The 16004-nt window shown below is 41.0% G+C and overlaps 1 protein-coding gene across 7 annotated transcripts in view; it reads left to right on the top strand.

Moving 5' to 3' along the window:
* Positions 1–16004, top strand: part of RHOQ (ras homolog family member Q) — a 175496-nt gene that overhangs the window by 47225 nt on the left and 112267 nt on the right. For 2 of the 7 annotated variants that reach the window (XM_051782902.1, XM_051782905.1), the window contains exons 3-4: positions 14741–14905; positions 15665–15760. The exons of 1 other annotated variant lie outside the window; for it this stretch is intronic. In XM_051782902.1, coding sequence (XP_051638862.1) covers positions 14741–14905; positions 15665–15760 — 261 coding nt within the window. Of the gene's footprint in view, positions 1–14740; positions 14906–15664; positions 15761–16004 lie in introns of those variants that run through there. 4 more of the 7 variants (XM_051782903.1, XM_051782901.1, XR_007903806.1 and 1 more) reach the window with 3 other exon arrangements.

The following is a 16004-nucleotide window of genomic DNA, read 5'->3' as shown; positions in this document are numbered from 1 at the left end:
CTTAAGTAACTTTAATGATGGATAAAATGCTGGATGTTTGGAGGGATCATTGGTGTAGTGGTTTCTAAAGGGCTCCATGATTCAAGTCACCTCTTTGTTAGCTTAACTTGCACGGCACCAGCTGCGGGCCGAGCATGGTCTCCTCCGGGGTTAGAGTACTTCCAGCTTTCTGGGGATGCCTTATTAGAAGCAGTTTGCAAAGGGCCTGACCCCAGGAGGTGTGGAGCATATATGGAAATGCTGCGTGGGTTTCTGTAAAGTTGTGTATTCCTTATATTAAAACTTCTTCTTGCAGCTTGAGCATGTGCTTTGGTCTCACATGACTTCAGACATGCTTCCTTGTTGTAAAGAGCAACTAGTAAGATAATCTCACCGAACATACATAGACTGAAGTGGTAATTTTTAACCATGTTATTCCTATACTTAATTGAACAACTGCTGCCTGAATTAGTGTACCTTGTTAGATCTGCATATAGCCTTAGGTAAGGGAATCAGCATTTGAATGGTCTTTTATATCTTTGTTAGGCCTGAAATCAGTAATATAATTAATTCCATGAGGACTGTAGGAAACAGCCCCATTTCCAGAAAGCTGATACCCTGAAGGGTGAGACTCTTCCCACAAAGACTGACTTCATGGTTGTTATTTCACTGACATAAACACAAACTAGTCAGATTTATGCCAACTAAATGCATTTCTTATTACTGTCATAGTCCTGTTTTTCAATAGTAATTGGTTCAAAACACGGCTTGTAAAATGTTGCTTAAGTAGGTTACAAAATGAGTATTTAGCGCTCAAAGAAAGCATTTGGTTAATATGCAACTAATTTTCTTTTTTTTTTTTTAATAATGAGCATTGGAAAGTGTGAAAGTGACCCTAGCACTACTGTACATATGCATAGTGTATTTGGGGATGCTGTCTCAAACTGCTTGTGCTGGGCTTGTTGCTATTAATGGGAGTATGTGTTGTTAGCTCTGTGTAACCTTAACTAAGGTGGTTTTGTGGTATCCCACTCTGTGTGAATGTGCTGAGTACAAACCCAGGTGACCCTTGGCCTCCTCAAAAGTTAGGAGGGTAAACTGGCTAGTTTACAACGAACAGCAAGTGAAGGTATTCCTGTTACACTAAAAAAATTTTGTCAGTGTGAAGTTGTATATCCAGAAGTGTAAAAAGTTGAGGTAAGCTTTTTTTTCAGTTTCTGAAAAGCTGGATTCTTCAGTTTGAATTACAGAGCAATTTTTGAGGTACCTAGGAACAGATCTTGCTGGCCTGATTCAGAGGAGCCTCAGCTCATGTAGGGTCTTTTAATGAGGCTACTTAACAGATATATCTAGTCTTGGCAAAACTCCCCTTTTAGTCAGACCTGTGGTGCTAATAAAATCTTTACCACTATGCCCATCCCACTTCAGCATGTTTGGGGAACTGGTGGACATCTGAGGCTTCCAGTCCAGCAGCTTGATTCAGCTAAAGGCCGCTTTGTCAGAGAGTGGGCTGAAAGCCTGTCTTATTTTGCGTAATAGCAGAAAGCTTCCTTTAAAGCTTAAACATACATAGTAAAGAGCAGAAGAGACATGAGTTGATGATGCCTTCTCTGTGGTGGGGAAACAGCATGCTGTATCTCATACATGCCTGCTGCCCAGAGTTGGGATTTCCGTGCCAGCGTACATCAGTGCTTTTATTTCTAATTCTGCCACCCCCAAATTGTTTTACTGTAGAATACTAGCCCAATAGTATAATTTTATCAAAACTTGGCAGTGCATGATCACTGTGGTATCTAAGCACTTCACAATCTTCAGCATGTTTATACTCCTGGCTCTGGACAGAGTATAGGTACAGTCTACAGATCTCAATCCAGGGGGAAGAGGAGTGAGGGGGTAAATGAAGGTTTAAACAGTGACCTACTCCAAATCCATGCATGAAGTCCACAGCAGAGCAAAGACCTTTTGGTTCATAGCTGGTGCACAGTAGTCTCATCGCCCTGAAATACTGACTTATTGGTGTGTGGGTTTCTTTAACTTGCGTGGTTATGTATTTAGCAACTTGTGACAGACTTTGCTTTGGCAGAGGAGTTGCAAGCTTTTGAGTTCATCCAGTACTCATTTCTAGCTTGCTTCTTCATAACACACACAGGATCACATGTAGTAACTATAATGATGACATAAGGCCTCATATCTTTGTGAGTTTAAAGTAGGTTGAGAATAAATCCATTAAAATCCCATTTTTCCTAGCTATACATAGCAGAGAAAAATGCCACTAGTGGTTCACAATGTTCATTTTATATACAGGCCCTTGGGTGTGTGTGAATTCAAGGCAGTTCTTCTCTGGCTGAAAATACTGAGGCCCTGGTTCAGCAGAAAATAGCCAGTACAGCTGCTGAGCAATGGAGGCTCTCAGAGCCCGTTTGGATTTGCAGCTGTGGAGGCAGCTTCCCATGTCAGGAAGGCATGTGGGAATTTGGTGCCATTCCTCCAGCAATTCCTTCCAGAGGTGGAGCCAGCAGCTCCTTTTAGCCTTCTGCTTGCACTGTGTGGGCTTAAGAGTGGGTCTTGGTTTCTGCAGGAAGATGAGATCTGTGGAACCAACCTGCACTGAAGATCTGCATCAGTGCACTGAAGTTTAAATGTGAGGTGCTTGTGATACTGATGCTTGGATGCCTTTGTAGTTGCCTGTCTTGCTCTGGGAGACTGCGTCTCAGTACTGCTCTTCATTGAGCAGGGCTATGTGGCATAATCAGCTTGGGAAGAGAATCATGGCTTCATGAGGGGTCTGTTAAGATCACCACGTTGGAATGCTTCTGAACTGGTGACAACTGATTATCATTTTGATTTTCCATAATACCAGTAATACTGCCAGCTCTCATGATATTAACACTTTTGGAGAAATGTCTGTAAGCACTAACAAAGAGGTGTGGTGTGTGTCCCCTTTCCATGTCCCAAATGATTGGGATAAGTGGGAGGACACACAGCAGTTACCTGTTGAGGATTTCACTCTATATTGAAGGCTGTTGTTTAAAATGGCAGTTGGGGTCCCTCCTCCTGCCAGCCCCTTTTGCTGTCAGTTTTCATTCATGGTGTCCCTTTCCTCCAGTAGGTGCTGACTGCATACAGGTGGAAGTCTTGCTCTGCTGCTGTGAAGGATGGTTGGGACCTAGAGGGAAGATAGGGAGGCTGCAGTAGCAGAGCCTGTGTTACTCCTGTTCCTGTGGGAGGAGAGATGCTGAGGTATAGCATGGCTGTTTGGTGCTTGTTTGGCACCAGGCCAGCATCTGGGCAGTGCAGAGAGGGGTATGGGGAATCTTACTATGGTGCAGTGCCTCCTAATAACATTTATATCCTTCAGCATCACTTACCGTTGTGATACTAGTGTGGCCTGGTTGGACAAAGCTGAGGTAAACTGTGTTCCTTGTCTTTTCACTTTTATATCTCTGCCTTAAAGGCCTTAATATGTGGTCAAGGCATGGTCTCAAGTTGTGCCAGGGGAAGTTTAGGTTAGATATTGGAAAGAATTTCTTTACAGAGAGGGTGGTCAGACATTGGAATGGGCTGCCCAGGGAAGTAGTGGATTCTCCATCCCTGGAGATTTTTAAAAGGAGACTGGATGTGGCACTTAGTGCCATGGTCTAGTAACCGCAGCAGTAGTGGATCAAGGGTTGGACTTGATGATCTCGAAGGTCCCTTCCAACCCAGCTGATTCTATGATTCTATGATACAACAAAGCTCTCAGTGCCTTCTTAACTGTCACCAAAATAGTGCCACAAAACACGCTAAGCACAGGAGTACAACAATCTACTTCTTGGTACTTCTCAGTTCAGGTACCAATGATCAGTCTGGTTGCAGCCACAGCCATCTTAATCAGGTACACTGATTTTTTCTTTGTAATGGAAGCCCTGATGTTAAAAGCAATTTTTTTTAAAGTTGTTCAGGCTGCTGAAGTGTGTAAAGCTAACTCAGATATTAGGAAGATCTGCATTAAGGTGATGTGTAAAAACAAATGGTTATAACTGTGAATGTGCCCGTGTGTGAGGTGTGGTTGTTAAATGGATGGTCACCAAACTTGCAGCAGTTGCTATAAATAAATAGCGGTAATCTTTAGACTCCTTGCTGGCTGTTTGTCTTGGCTTCGGTAGGTAGCCCTGGGCTAGCAGGTACCACTCTGGTATCCTACTGAGAGGAGAGGCAGCTGCTGATCATTTTGGCTAGTCTGTTGTGAAACAGAAATGCTCCTTCTCAGAGCACACTGCTCCTTCGAAGTTGCCCCTACCAGGCAGTCGTAGTGCCAAATGCCAGCCTGGAGCAAAGCAGTCTCACACAATGCAAAGCCTGCCATCCTTTACTGCAGAGTTGTAAACACCGAGACCTCTAACGTGATTTCGGCAGATCCTGACATGAGATATTAGCAATTAAGATCCTGTCCCCTTTCTGTTCCCCCTTGCGCCTCCCTCCTCCCACATGCATTTTCCCTCGCTCCCTTTACATGTCCCAGCCGAGCTGGCAGCTGGTGCTGGGAAGCTGTGAGCTCATGAGCTCACTCCCGGCTGGCGTGCTGGCCTATGAATAGCTCAGCCTCCGCTGAAGCTGCTCTGTGCCTCAGGATGTTGCCAGCCACGTAGATTTAACAACTGGATGTATGCAGATAAAATAAAAACATGCCTAGATGCTCCCTTTGGAATTAAGGTTTTTCAGTGTAAGAGGAGGTAAAGTACCTGAGCTTACAATATCTGTCAAGAGTTCTCTAGACAAGGGTTTAAGCAAAGACAGATTTTCCCTTTAAAAGGAAGGGGACTTGTACTTTCAGATTTGCTTTTAAAAATGGCCTTGCAACAATAATAATCCCAGTGTGAAGCTTGCATTGAAACGCCTCCTTGTGAGCTGTGACTCACGCTTTGAAAGCATCACAGCTTTCCTAGAAGGATAGGTAAGTTCTGCTATCGCCAGATGGGGAGTCGCAGGATGGGAGATGTTGCTCTGAGTTCCCAGAAGCATCCACTGGATAGCTGTTGGAAACTCAAGACATTTATGTTTAATTTGCAGAGTGCCAAAAGCCCCACAGCTTTTCTGAATAGCGACGCCTAATTGTGTTAAAATCAAAGGTAAGGGATGCATTTGAAAATGTAGATCCAGAATGTCTCTTCCACATTGACAGCAAATTAATGGCAGGCCAAAATAAAGAACCCAAAGCAAACCAAATTTGAGAGGTTCTCTGAAACTTCAGTTTTTGATATGTTAAAAGCACATTTCTATGAAGCATACTGACCTGGAAAGACTCTTGCTAAACATTGCTTATGTGGCCAAGTAAAAAGCCCTTTTTCCTGGGTTAAGAGTCAGTGGATATCCTTTAGTCTGTGGCAGAGTTCTGCCTGAATTGTACTCATTTATATTCCTCTGAGGCGTGGCATGTTTTGATGCTGTCCAAACATCACCAGCTAAAAAGGCAACACTGAACACAAGCAATTGTTATTGCTCTTCCAGCACAATGTTACTCTTACTTCCTGACTTCATTTTAAGTTGGTGTGTGCACCTGCAGTCAGTTCAGTATCATATAATCCACAGCTGTACTGCAGGAGGCAGAAGTGATGGAATGGGACAACTGGGTCAGGTGGCATGAGCTGATGGAGATTTTCTGATAAAGAATGTATAAGACCCTGGGAATTTTCATCAGGTTCACAGTCAGACTTCTTGATTGAAATCTGTTTCCTTTGCAAAGAGCTCTTCATATTTTCGTAAGTATAAAAATGCATAGTTTTCATTCATAGCCTAACTCCTGATTCAGCTTCCAAACTACATCTTAAAACAAACTAAATTTCTATTTTGACTAGAATACTGCCTCCACAGCACTGACCTGCAGTGTAAAAGGGCTTATAGTCTGTTAGGGTGTGATCCAGAGCTCTGTGCTAGCAGGCACCCTGATTGCTGATTTCAATAAGCTTTGTTCCAGTTCCTTTATCGAGAACACATGGACAAAGCAGACATAAAACTCACTCCAGCAATACCAAGGTTTTGTCAGTCCCAGGCATTCAAAATGATGAGTCAGCTATTCCTATCTGCAGACACTGCTATCTAAAAAAACCTAGGAAATCATAATGGTTTTTGCCCTTTGCTGCATGTGGGTTTTCTTTAAACCTTTGGGCTTCATGTATTCAAGTTTTCTCTGTATCTGTGGGGTACTAGAAATTTATCTTTCATTTAAAAGGTGAAAAGGATGTGATTTTTCTTCACAAGACTCCAGGAAACTGGGCTTTAAGAAATAATATAAAGCACACTGATTCCAAATACTGCAGTTTTATTGTGAATTATAAACTCCAACATCACTAAAATGGATGCTTTGGGACAGAATCACAGAATGTTAAGGAATTGCAATGGACCTTAAAGGTCATCTAGTTCCAAGCTCCGCAAGGACACCTCCCACTAGACCAGGCCTTACCTAATCTGGCTTTTCAGGACTTCAGGACTTTTTTTAAACCTCCAAATTAGCAGTTAAATTTGTAACAAAACTGCCCCTCCTTTAATGAGAAAAAAATGCAAAAAGAGGGCAGACGGGAACTGTATCTTTTTACTGCTCTGTTCTGTAGTTTTATAAGCAGTCTGTTGGTTTGGGTTGGCGACTAGATAAGTTGCATTAAGAAAAATGTGGCTGAATGCTACATGAGACTTTCAGCAGTTCTGGAGAGGTTGTGTCATTTGACACGTTAGCAGCTACTGTCCCCAGTCTGTTTTAATCCTGCTCTGTGCTGCATCCGTGCTGTGGCACGTGTGCAATAATTCTTTGCTATGGCTGGCACTCGCTGGTGTGTGCATAAAAATGCAGGTGGCAGCATTATTCTCCAGGGCAAAGGAACATCTGTCAGCATCCTAGGTGTGTATATTGCTTCAGATGAATAAAACACAGACTGAGAGTGCCTCAGGCAGGTTGCGCTCTAAATTAGATGTAGTCGTGAATGCTTAAAGACAATCAGTAGGACTTAATGCTGGTTCCTCGTTGGTCTGAGTTCCACTTGGGTTCAGTGTCGGAGTCAGTAAGGGAGCGATGCCAGGTGTGACCTGGGATGCAACTTTAGTTAGGACCAACAGATAGCCCAGCCACAGGCAGTGAGATGGCTTACAAATTCCTCACTTGAGAAAGAAAAACCGTAGGCAGTTTTTCAACATCTGCTGCAGTGAAATCATCAGGTGTTTTACCACATTCTTCAATGGAAGCTGTTAGCCCTGACAAATTGGGACTTGACACAAAATGAGGTACAGAAGAGTCTTAGCAACTTCTGTAATTCCAGAAACTCTTTCACCATGATGTGTTTATTCGATGTGCACATGATGGCACTGGTACTCTGACACTGGCACTCTCATGAGAAATTGTGTGATGTGGAATTAATCTGGAGGAGTCAGTGTGAAGCTGTAGTCTTCTGTCTTACAAAGCTGTTGCTCATCTCTGGACTGAAGAATGTGCTTTTGGGGTTTATTTGTAAAAAGTGAAAGGGAATGGGATACCTCACTGATCAGTGTTTCTTGTCTGATCAGGATTTACATAGGTAGTAATTAAAAGACATGTCTGATATGATATGGATAATTGTATTAAACCAACTGCAATCTATAGGCAGTTTTGCCTGGGAGAACAGGACATATTCTTTGAAAATAAAGTGAAAGAGCCCATCTTTCCAAAGAGCAGGTTCAGCAGATGATCTGACCACATCTCCTGTGTCAGGGTGAATTTTATTTTTTTCCTTTGACTGCCTGTATCTGAAAGAATGGGAAATCCTGATTGTTCATGGCTGCAGTCACCACAACTGGGGTGAATTCCTTTCCTGGGGAAAATGGAAACCCTATGTGGAAAGAGTGCTGTTCATAAACTCACTGCCAGTGAGAAGGGAACTGGCACAGGAACACACCGCAGTGTTGATATTTCTCATGGGCAAGGAGTGAAAGGGTCTGTCCATGGCAGTTACTCTGCCACGAGCAACTGGTTTAATTGAAGGTGTTTAAGTGAAACTGTGCTTGCCAATACTGCTTGCAGTCAGTTGAATCCATGTTCTGTTGTTACAGATGCTAAAATAATAAGCCTTATGGAGAAAATGCAGGAACTTCCACTTCTAGAAAACCATGAAGAAGCCAGCAAGTTGAAGTTCTTGTGGTGATGGAGAGGAGGGAGGGAGAGTGCTGTTTAGACCATCTAGGAAATAGTTTAGCATTACCACATGGCAAGATGTAGGATTTGGACAGTATTGAATCATACATTACTTACATACATACATACTAGGATCAAATCTGAACACTTAAAGGCAATTTTGTGTATAATTAAAGAAATATTCTGTCCTTCCTGTCTCTGATGCTCTAAAATCCATCTTACTAGGCTCCATCTTCCAACTATTTCTCTCTATACAGAAAAGCTTTTCAGACATGTAAGCAGTTGCACAGTTCTCAAATATGCCAGAAGGAAAGTTTTGTAAAAAAAAATAAAAATCCTAATTCACAAACCCTGGGCTTTTTCAATGTATAATTCATATGTCCTTTGAACAGTCCTCCTCACAGGAATTCAGAAATGGATTTAGATCAGCTTACTTCATTTTTAGAATACAATGGAAGAGCACTTACCCTGCATTCTTGAAGCCTTTTCTATAAATTAAAAATAGATGCTGGGCCCAAATCAGCAGCTTTTTGCACTCCCTGGGAAACCTGTGTGAGCAAGCCACAACAGGACAATTCTGCTTTCTTTAGCAATGCAAGCTGTATCCTCAAAAGCCTGAGAAGAGACAGAGGGTCTGTAGTGCACTTTTCCCCTGCAGCCAGGAAATAATCACTGCATCTCGTTTTGTGTGCTCAAAAGCCAGTGGCCACAGATACAAAATGAAATGCAGTGATCAGTGTAACAGAGCTTGGGTTGCAGGGCTGGACAAGCAGACATTTTATGGCAATGCTGTGTCAGCCCAAATAGCAACTTTCTGCCAAATGGTCCTGCATTAGTGGTGCCTTCTTGTGAGCTGCAGTGCCAGGAAACCAGCATCCTGGGGGACGCTCCACCCTCCTTCCTTGCAAAGGGTTACAGTTATACAGCCCAGACTGAAAAAAAAATGGAGAGTGCTTTTTAGCCAAGGAAGCAATTTGTGCTTGGCATGGGGCAGTACAGGCCACTTCCCTCTCTCTCCTCCCCCACCGAGCATCTCCTAGAATCAGAAACCACAGGGTGATTCAGCAGGGTGAAGTCCGTTTCCTGGTGTGCTTTTGGAGTAGGCAGTTGCTTTCAGAGGCTTTGCCTGGTGCTTATGGCAAAGCTGCAGATCAGCCTTTATATCCAAACAATTTGGGAGAGATGGCGAGATGTGTCCAGGGGTAACTGTGAGCTGTTACTAAGTCCCTGGGGTACATGTTATGTACAACAGTCATTATGGTTCATTTCTAAAGTTTCCCAGAATATTACAGGGACCTGCTGAAACAGAAATTTATTTTCAGGGAGGGAAACTGAAAAATGAAGGAAGCTTTGAAATGCACTTCAAAAATTAAAGTATGGCAATTCATATTGAGAGAGGACTTCTGCCTGTTATTACCAAGCCCTACTATGAAATCGGTTAAAACCTGGGCTTTTAGCTGGGATTTTGCTCTGCAAAACTCTGCCTCACTGAGCCCCTCTGAGCAGCAGTTGTGATTACCCTTTGCTGCTAGAGGTTGGATTCCTCTAGCAACTCTGCCTGATGCCTATTTTTGGCTTCCCCTCTAAAAACAGATGGTTGGGAGTGAGAACCTCCTCTTACGATTGCTGTTGTACGCTGTGAAAGCAACAGATGGTTGCTAACACAGAGATCACAAACCCAGAGTTTTTGAGCTCCAGATTTTCTTCCAGTGGTGCAAGCTTTATTTTGTTCTCTCCCATCGACTTTATGCCTCTTGGAATAGAAAAGAAACAGGATTATGCTTTTGTTTATAAGCATACGTCAGTAGAACTGGAGGTGCATTGTTAAAATTTCATTCCTAAGCTGCAAAACACATGAAATGATTCACTACTTTTGTTTCATCAGAGTACAAAACACCTAGTGTGGATTAAAACACCTTGGGCCCCTGCCTCAGTGTTACTGACATAGCAGAACTTGTTTTTTCGTATTTGCTTAAAGACACTAGCCCCCATATTAGCAAGGAAATAAAAATCAGACAGATCCAGCTTAACATTGTCTTTACTACCTGTGATGACAGATCTGAGAGGTGTGAATTTTCTCAAATGTCTTGATCAAGATGTGGGAAGGTATTGATTGCAAAGGTCTAATAGGCATTCATCTTTCCAAATTGGATAGAGAGACCTTGATACCATTCCAGATGAGAAGGCCTATGGTCTCACATTATTGACAGAGGGGTAAGGACCTCTGTCTCTGTCCCCATCACTTCAACTTGGGCCGGGAAGAGCATGATAACCATGAAACAGTGGAGCTACAGAGTCTCTAGTATGACAGAATTCCTGTATGCCTGCACCTCTCACTTCAGTTTTCTAATAAATATAAGGAAATAATGCTTTTTGTGTGTCAAGAAGGTTATTCAGAAATAATAATACTCCACTTTCTCTTAGTTTATTTTTTAAAAAATATTCCACTGCACATAAGGTGTGTAGCTCAAAGGAACGTTTTGCAAAGACTAATGCATTACGAAGCTAGCAAACCTCTACAGATGGGAAGATACAAATAGAGAGATAATGATTTGCTCAGGACTACATATTGTGTCAGTGGCAGAGTTAGGAATACAGTTTGTGTGGTTTTAAATGTGTCTCTCAGCTGATATGCATGGAATTGTGCACAAGTGTTAGTTCAGAATCAAATGTATGACTTGAAATGCATTCAGCTTTTAGTCTGAACAAACTCTTGAAATGAGGAAGAATATAATGCTGCAGAATTGCAATATCATTCTTCAGTCTGCATACAAAAAGTTTCTCAAGACCTGTTTTTGAACATGTGAGAGCAAATCCACTTCAACATTCAAAATACAATGAAAATCAGTGATTCAGTATTCAAGGACAAGGAAGAGAAAATCTCAGGCAGATTATCAGGTACTGTAACATGGAAAAAGAGACTTAAAGGTCAGATTTTAAGGAGGTAAGATAAAGGCAATGCTAGATATACCTGCAGAATATCAAAACTGGGGCTAGACATACCTGCAGCATATCAAAAGTAGGGTGACGTGATAATTTAAAAATATGAATTTTCATTGTATGAATTTCCATTCTCCACTCTTAAAAACAAAACAAAAAGCCCAGTTTGTAGTTGAGAAGCCAAGTCGAGTCATCACTTTCTCCATGTCATCTCCTTTTTCATGTGTACTGGGTATTGGCAGCTCTTCTGGGTTTATACAGGCATACTAGGTAAATGATGAACAGTCCTGCTGCAGTGTCATGTTTTATAGGGATCATATCATATCATGTTAGTTAAGTCAACATACTTGTGTCCAATTTTGTTTAAACTTATTACATCCGTCGTATTTTCAGCATATTTTTCTATCTGTATTCACCTGCTTCAGCAAACAGCAAGCATTTTTTGTTTAAAGTTCAGAGTATGTTGGAGAACATGCCTTTTCACTATTATAGCCTGGAGTTTTTGAGACATATAACTGATTATTTTGATCCTTAGTGGCTTTCTTGCCCACCTTATTCACATTCTTAAAATATTCCAGTTAAATTCTTTAAATTTATTTTTAATGCCTAAATATATATGCAGTGTCTCCTCCAATTAGATTGTCTAATTAGTCTAACTGCCATACAGCAGGGTGTGTACATGCACTCAAATTGCAGTTTAACTTGACTGGCTAGTATAATTAATTTTGCCATTGCATTTAATTTTAGAATAAACCACATTTATTTCCCTTACACTAGATTCAGGAAATAAATTATAGTTGAAGCAATAAGATTTTTCCAGGCTTCTCTAACATTAAGTCTAAATTAATTTGGTATTTCAAATTCTTCTACCCAGTCCAGCAGTTATGTAGGCCCAATACATCACAGAAAGTTTACAGGTTTGATTGCTATCTCTGAGGGGTCGTTGGGGGGCAGAAGGAGTCTTTAGGCACAAATGGCCTACTAGATGTTGGTAACGTTTAAGCAGGGTCTCTCTCAGGAGGACCCAGGATCAGTCTAAGCATGTGGTGGAAGGCTTTGTTAGAACTACCTGCCACTATTAATATCAATATGAATCTAATGATCAGAGCTACAGGCAAGGTTGAAAGGAGAGCCTGACAGCACTGATGGGTTTCAAGCAGCAGGACTGGTGGGTATAGCCAAATTCTCTGATTATTTAAGAAAGCATAAATGTAGTGAAGTCACTGTTGCGTTAGCCGTGGTACATGATGTATCCAATCACATTGCACTTGCCTTCAGGTTAACTTCTTAATTACACTGGAGGGACCCACAGCTTGCCCAGTGCAGATGGGACAGGGTATAAATGAAAAGGCACATAAACAGATGCAGGAGCAGGAAAGGAGTTCAGATCCAAGATCAGCTTTAAGAAAATGATTAATATTTACTATGAATAAAAGGTCCATCTGTAATTTGAAATGGATTAACTAAAGAGGTATTTTAAGGTTAATGGACTAACATAATTTCTGGTGACAGCTAAATGCTTTCTGCATTCCAGCATTCAGTGCAGATGGTATTCTAGTTATTGTAATCCAGATGTGAGATTTTTAGAAAATGTTGAGTGTAGTGATGGCAGCTCTTTGGTGGTAGGAACAAATTATGGCTTTAAACTAGATATTTTCTTTTAAAGAAACATATTCAGTAATACACTCCACATATGATTTAGTAAAGCTGAATTTGAGAGCAACTGACAGATCTTCCTGTGTGTCCTTGCATGCAGATTTTGTACTCCAGGGACCAGTGTAATTTGCAGTTGGGAAGCTTCTTTTAGGATTTTGATCTCCACCCCAGAAAAACATGAACAACCATGAGCAGGATCTAACTATATTCAGTAGTAAAAGTAAAACGTAAAATACATGCTTAAAAAAGAATTGAATGTTAAAGAGTTTCAGCTTGCTGTGGTGTTCTTGAAGTTATTTCTGCTTTCTATGATGAACGTCCACAGATGTGGAAAAGACAGGGTTACTGTTTTTTTTTCTTTTGAATCAGGGCAGGAGCCTGACACTAGCAGGGAAAAGGCCTGTCAAATGTTGTAGTTTCACAGTGGTGCCAGTTACTGTGGTTGTGAAATTGGGAACCCATGTTAACAACTAAGCATGCTCTATTTTATTGACAAACCTGTATACAAAACTGACAGTAGAGCCTATAGTCAAAATGGCACATGAGAATACTGATTACAATTCAGAACACTGTAAAATAGGCACTGAAGAATACTGATCAATGGTCACCTCCTTGCTAGTGCAGAATCTCTGCCTGTGCTTGTCTTTTCTCCAGTTCATGATGAGAATAACAGCCCTCTTCTCGTAGCTGTTGACTTCCAAATGGAAAGATGGGCCTAGCAGAAATGATTCTGAAGAAGTTCTTACGTGTTTTCTGAAATTCTAGTGACCATGTCTAAAACATAACAATCAATGAAGGCTTTTTTTAGGGGTGTGACTATAGGTTAATAATCTGGTAATGTGACTGTTGCCAAGGAAACAAAAATCTAATTTTCTGGCTCATTTCAAACATGGAGTCGAATTACATTTCTGTCTCTACATTTAATGAACAAATCGTTCCAATATTTGTGAGATTTAATTAAGATGGGGAGCTTACATGGGCAAGAGGGAGGCTGCTGCAGCAGCCATAACAAACTGATGTTTACTGTGGAAGAAAAGGCATAAATCCAGCATTTGACACTGTCTCTGCAATGCCTGGGCTCAGTCTTAGTTATCTGTGTTAAAAGCAACCCCAAAACCTAAGGTAGAAATGGTAAGGCATTGGTTCATTGCCAAAAACCAAAGGAAGCCTTGCAGAGAGAAGCTGGGGCATGTTCCCTTCTGATGTTAGCTAAAATACATGGCAAAAATCCACTTTCTCTCTTGCTAGAATGGGGATGTTACAATAGGGATGATGCTCCTAGATGCCTGTCTTGCCACAGTATTGTATGCCCTGGCAGTATGACTGGTGGCTCTAAATGCTGTGGCCCTAAATGACCCAAATAATAATCTTTTCACACTAACCCCTCCCCAAACAAAAGGCATTAATATTCCCCTGATAGCCTTGATCCTGGATTTCTGCTTCTTCTGACCCTTTGCTGGGCTTGCTTACAGAAAGCACAGTCTAGACAAAAGATCCTACTGCACTGATCTCTAGCAACAGGACCGTAAAGCTTCTAAGAAATAAAATTCAAGGAGGGCCTTAAATATCACCTCTACATCTGATCCAAAATAGAACATTCAAGTGCATTAAATACCCTTAATCTAGCCTACATTTGTATAACCTTGCCTGGATGGCTCTACAGCGGTCACATCTGCTTATTTCTCTACAGATAACCAACCTTTGATCTGCAAGTGTGTTTGAACCATAAGCCTTTTTTTTTTCAAGTATAAACTTTTTAAAGGGTAGTCTTCTGTATATTCTCATACAGAAGTAAATTTCCATCAGTGTTAATACACTTTCCAGAATACTTAAATTCACATACAGTTATCCTTATATGCAGATATTGCTCTAACAGCCACACTAACTAATCTGGAAAAGTTGTAATCATTCAGAAAGTTTCCCTCAACAACATTTGTGAAATATGAATACAGTTTCTGAATATAACTTTTAAAATTAACAAAATACAGGCAACAATTTAATATTGCAGATAACAGAATTTTTCTTCCTTAGGAAGACTATGATCGTCTGAGACCTTTATCTTACCCTATGACCGATGTCTTCCTTATCTGCTTCTCAGTGGTAAACCCTGCTTCATTTCAAAATGTGAAGGAAGAGTGGGTACCGGAGTTGAAGGAATATGCACCTAATGTTCCCTTTTTACTAGTAGGAACACAGGTATATCTGGTTCTGTTCTACTTTATTTAAACAATTAGGATCGTTGTATGGTGCTATTTTTCGGGCTGAAAGTTCAGGCCCAACAGGACTTGAGCAGCACCTCCTTCTGCCTTTGGAGCAACATCCTTTACAGGTGGCAGAGAAACCTAGATCTGTGTTGTTCTCTAATGAGCTACCTCTATTTTGTTTAAAAAAAACTCGTTATACCCATTGTAAACAGGGTGGCAAGATTGGCTGCATATCTCCATCTGACTTTCTAAAAAGTCATGGGACTTACGGAACAAAATTGTCTGCCCATGCCCATGTTACTGGAAATACTTGGGTCCACAACTATTAATCATATGCAATATTTGCTGAAGTAAAGGAGCAAGGGGAGAAGTGAAACAATTTCTTCTTGCTTCTTGTGGGCAGTGGACTGAGCTTCGTCTACAAAGTGACCCACATGTTGGTATCCTGTTTGGGTTAATCTTTCTGCTGCTGCTGGATACACATTTTGGTATTCTGAGATGATCACATCTAATTGAAGAGCTGAATCACAGAATAAATGTTAGTTCCTTCTGGATTAAAGGTAGTCATTCACAGCTTAAATTTAGGGCTTTTAGATCAGGAATGGTCCATGATCTTAAACACGATATGACTCCCTTGTAATAGGCGTAATACTCCTTTAAATAATTATCTTTTAAAAAGAGGGTATCATATTGTCTGCTGACTTTTGTTTAAAAAAAAGTATTCCAATATGACTGCGATCTTTCTTGCCAGATTGATCTTCGTGATGACCCAAAAACTCTGGCAAGACTGAATGATATGAAAGAGAAGCCCATATCTGTGGAGCAAGGACAGAAGTTAGCAAAAGAGGTAAACTGGATATTCCTAAATGAAACCAAATAACAAAGAAAAAAATCCCCTATTTCCACTTGACTCCTTTTGCCACTTTGCCCATTTCTTTTACCGGTCCATGTACGAAACCTTGTGACTGGTTACCAGTTGACAATATTTACTTACATTGCTGAATAGAGGTAACAAGCAGACCTGTGTAATTGCACTTTCCTGTTAGTAATAGTTCTGATTTTCTGCATAGACACCTGTAAAAGCTATATAA

Source organism: Manacus candei, unplaced genomic scaffold (genome assembly GCF_025592945.1).
Source record: "Manacus candei isolate 608988 ecotype Guabito, Panama unplaced genomic scaffold, ASM2559294v1 h1tg000017l, whole genome shotgun sequence".
Taxonomy (NCBI): Eukaryota; Metazoa; Chordata; class Aves; order Passeriformes; family Pipridae; genus Manacus; species Manacus candei.
Note: the sequence above shows the minus strand (reverse complement) of the source record. Positions and strands in the feature narration are given on the sequence as shown.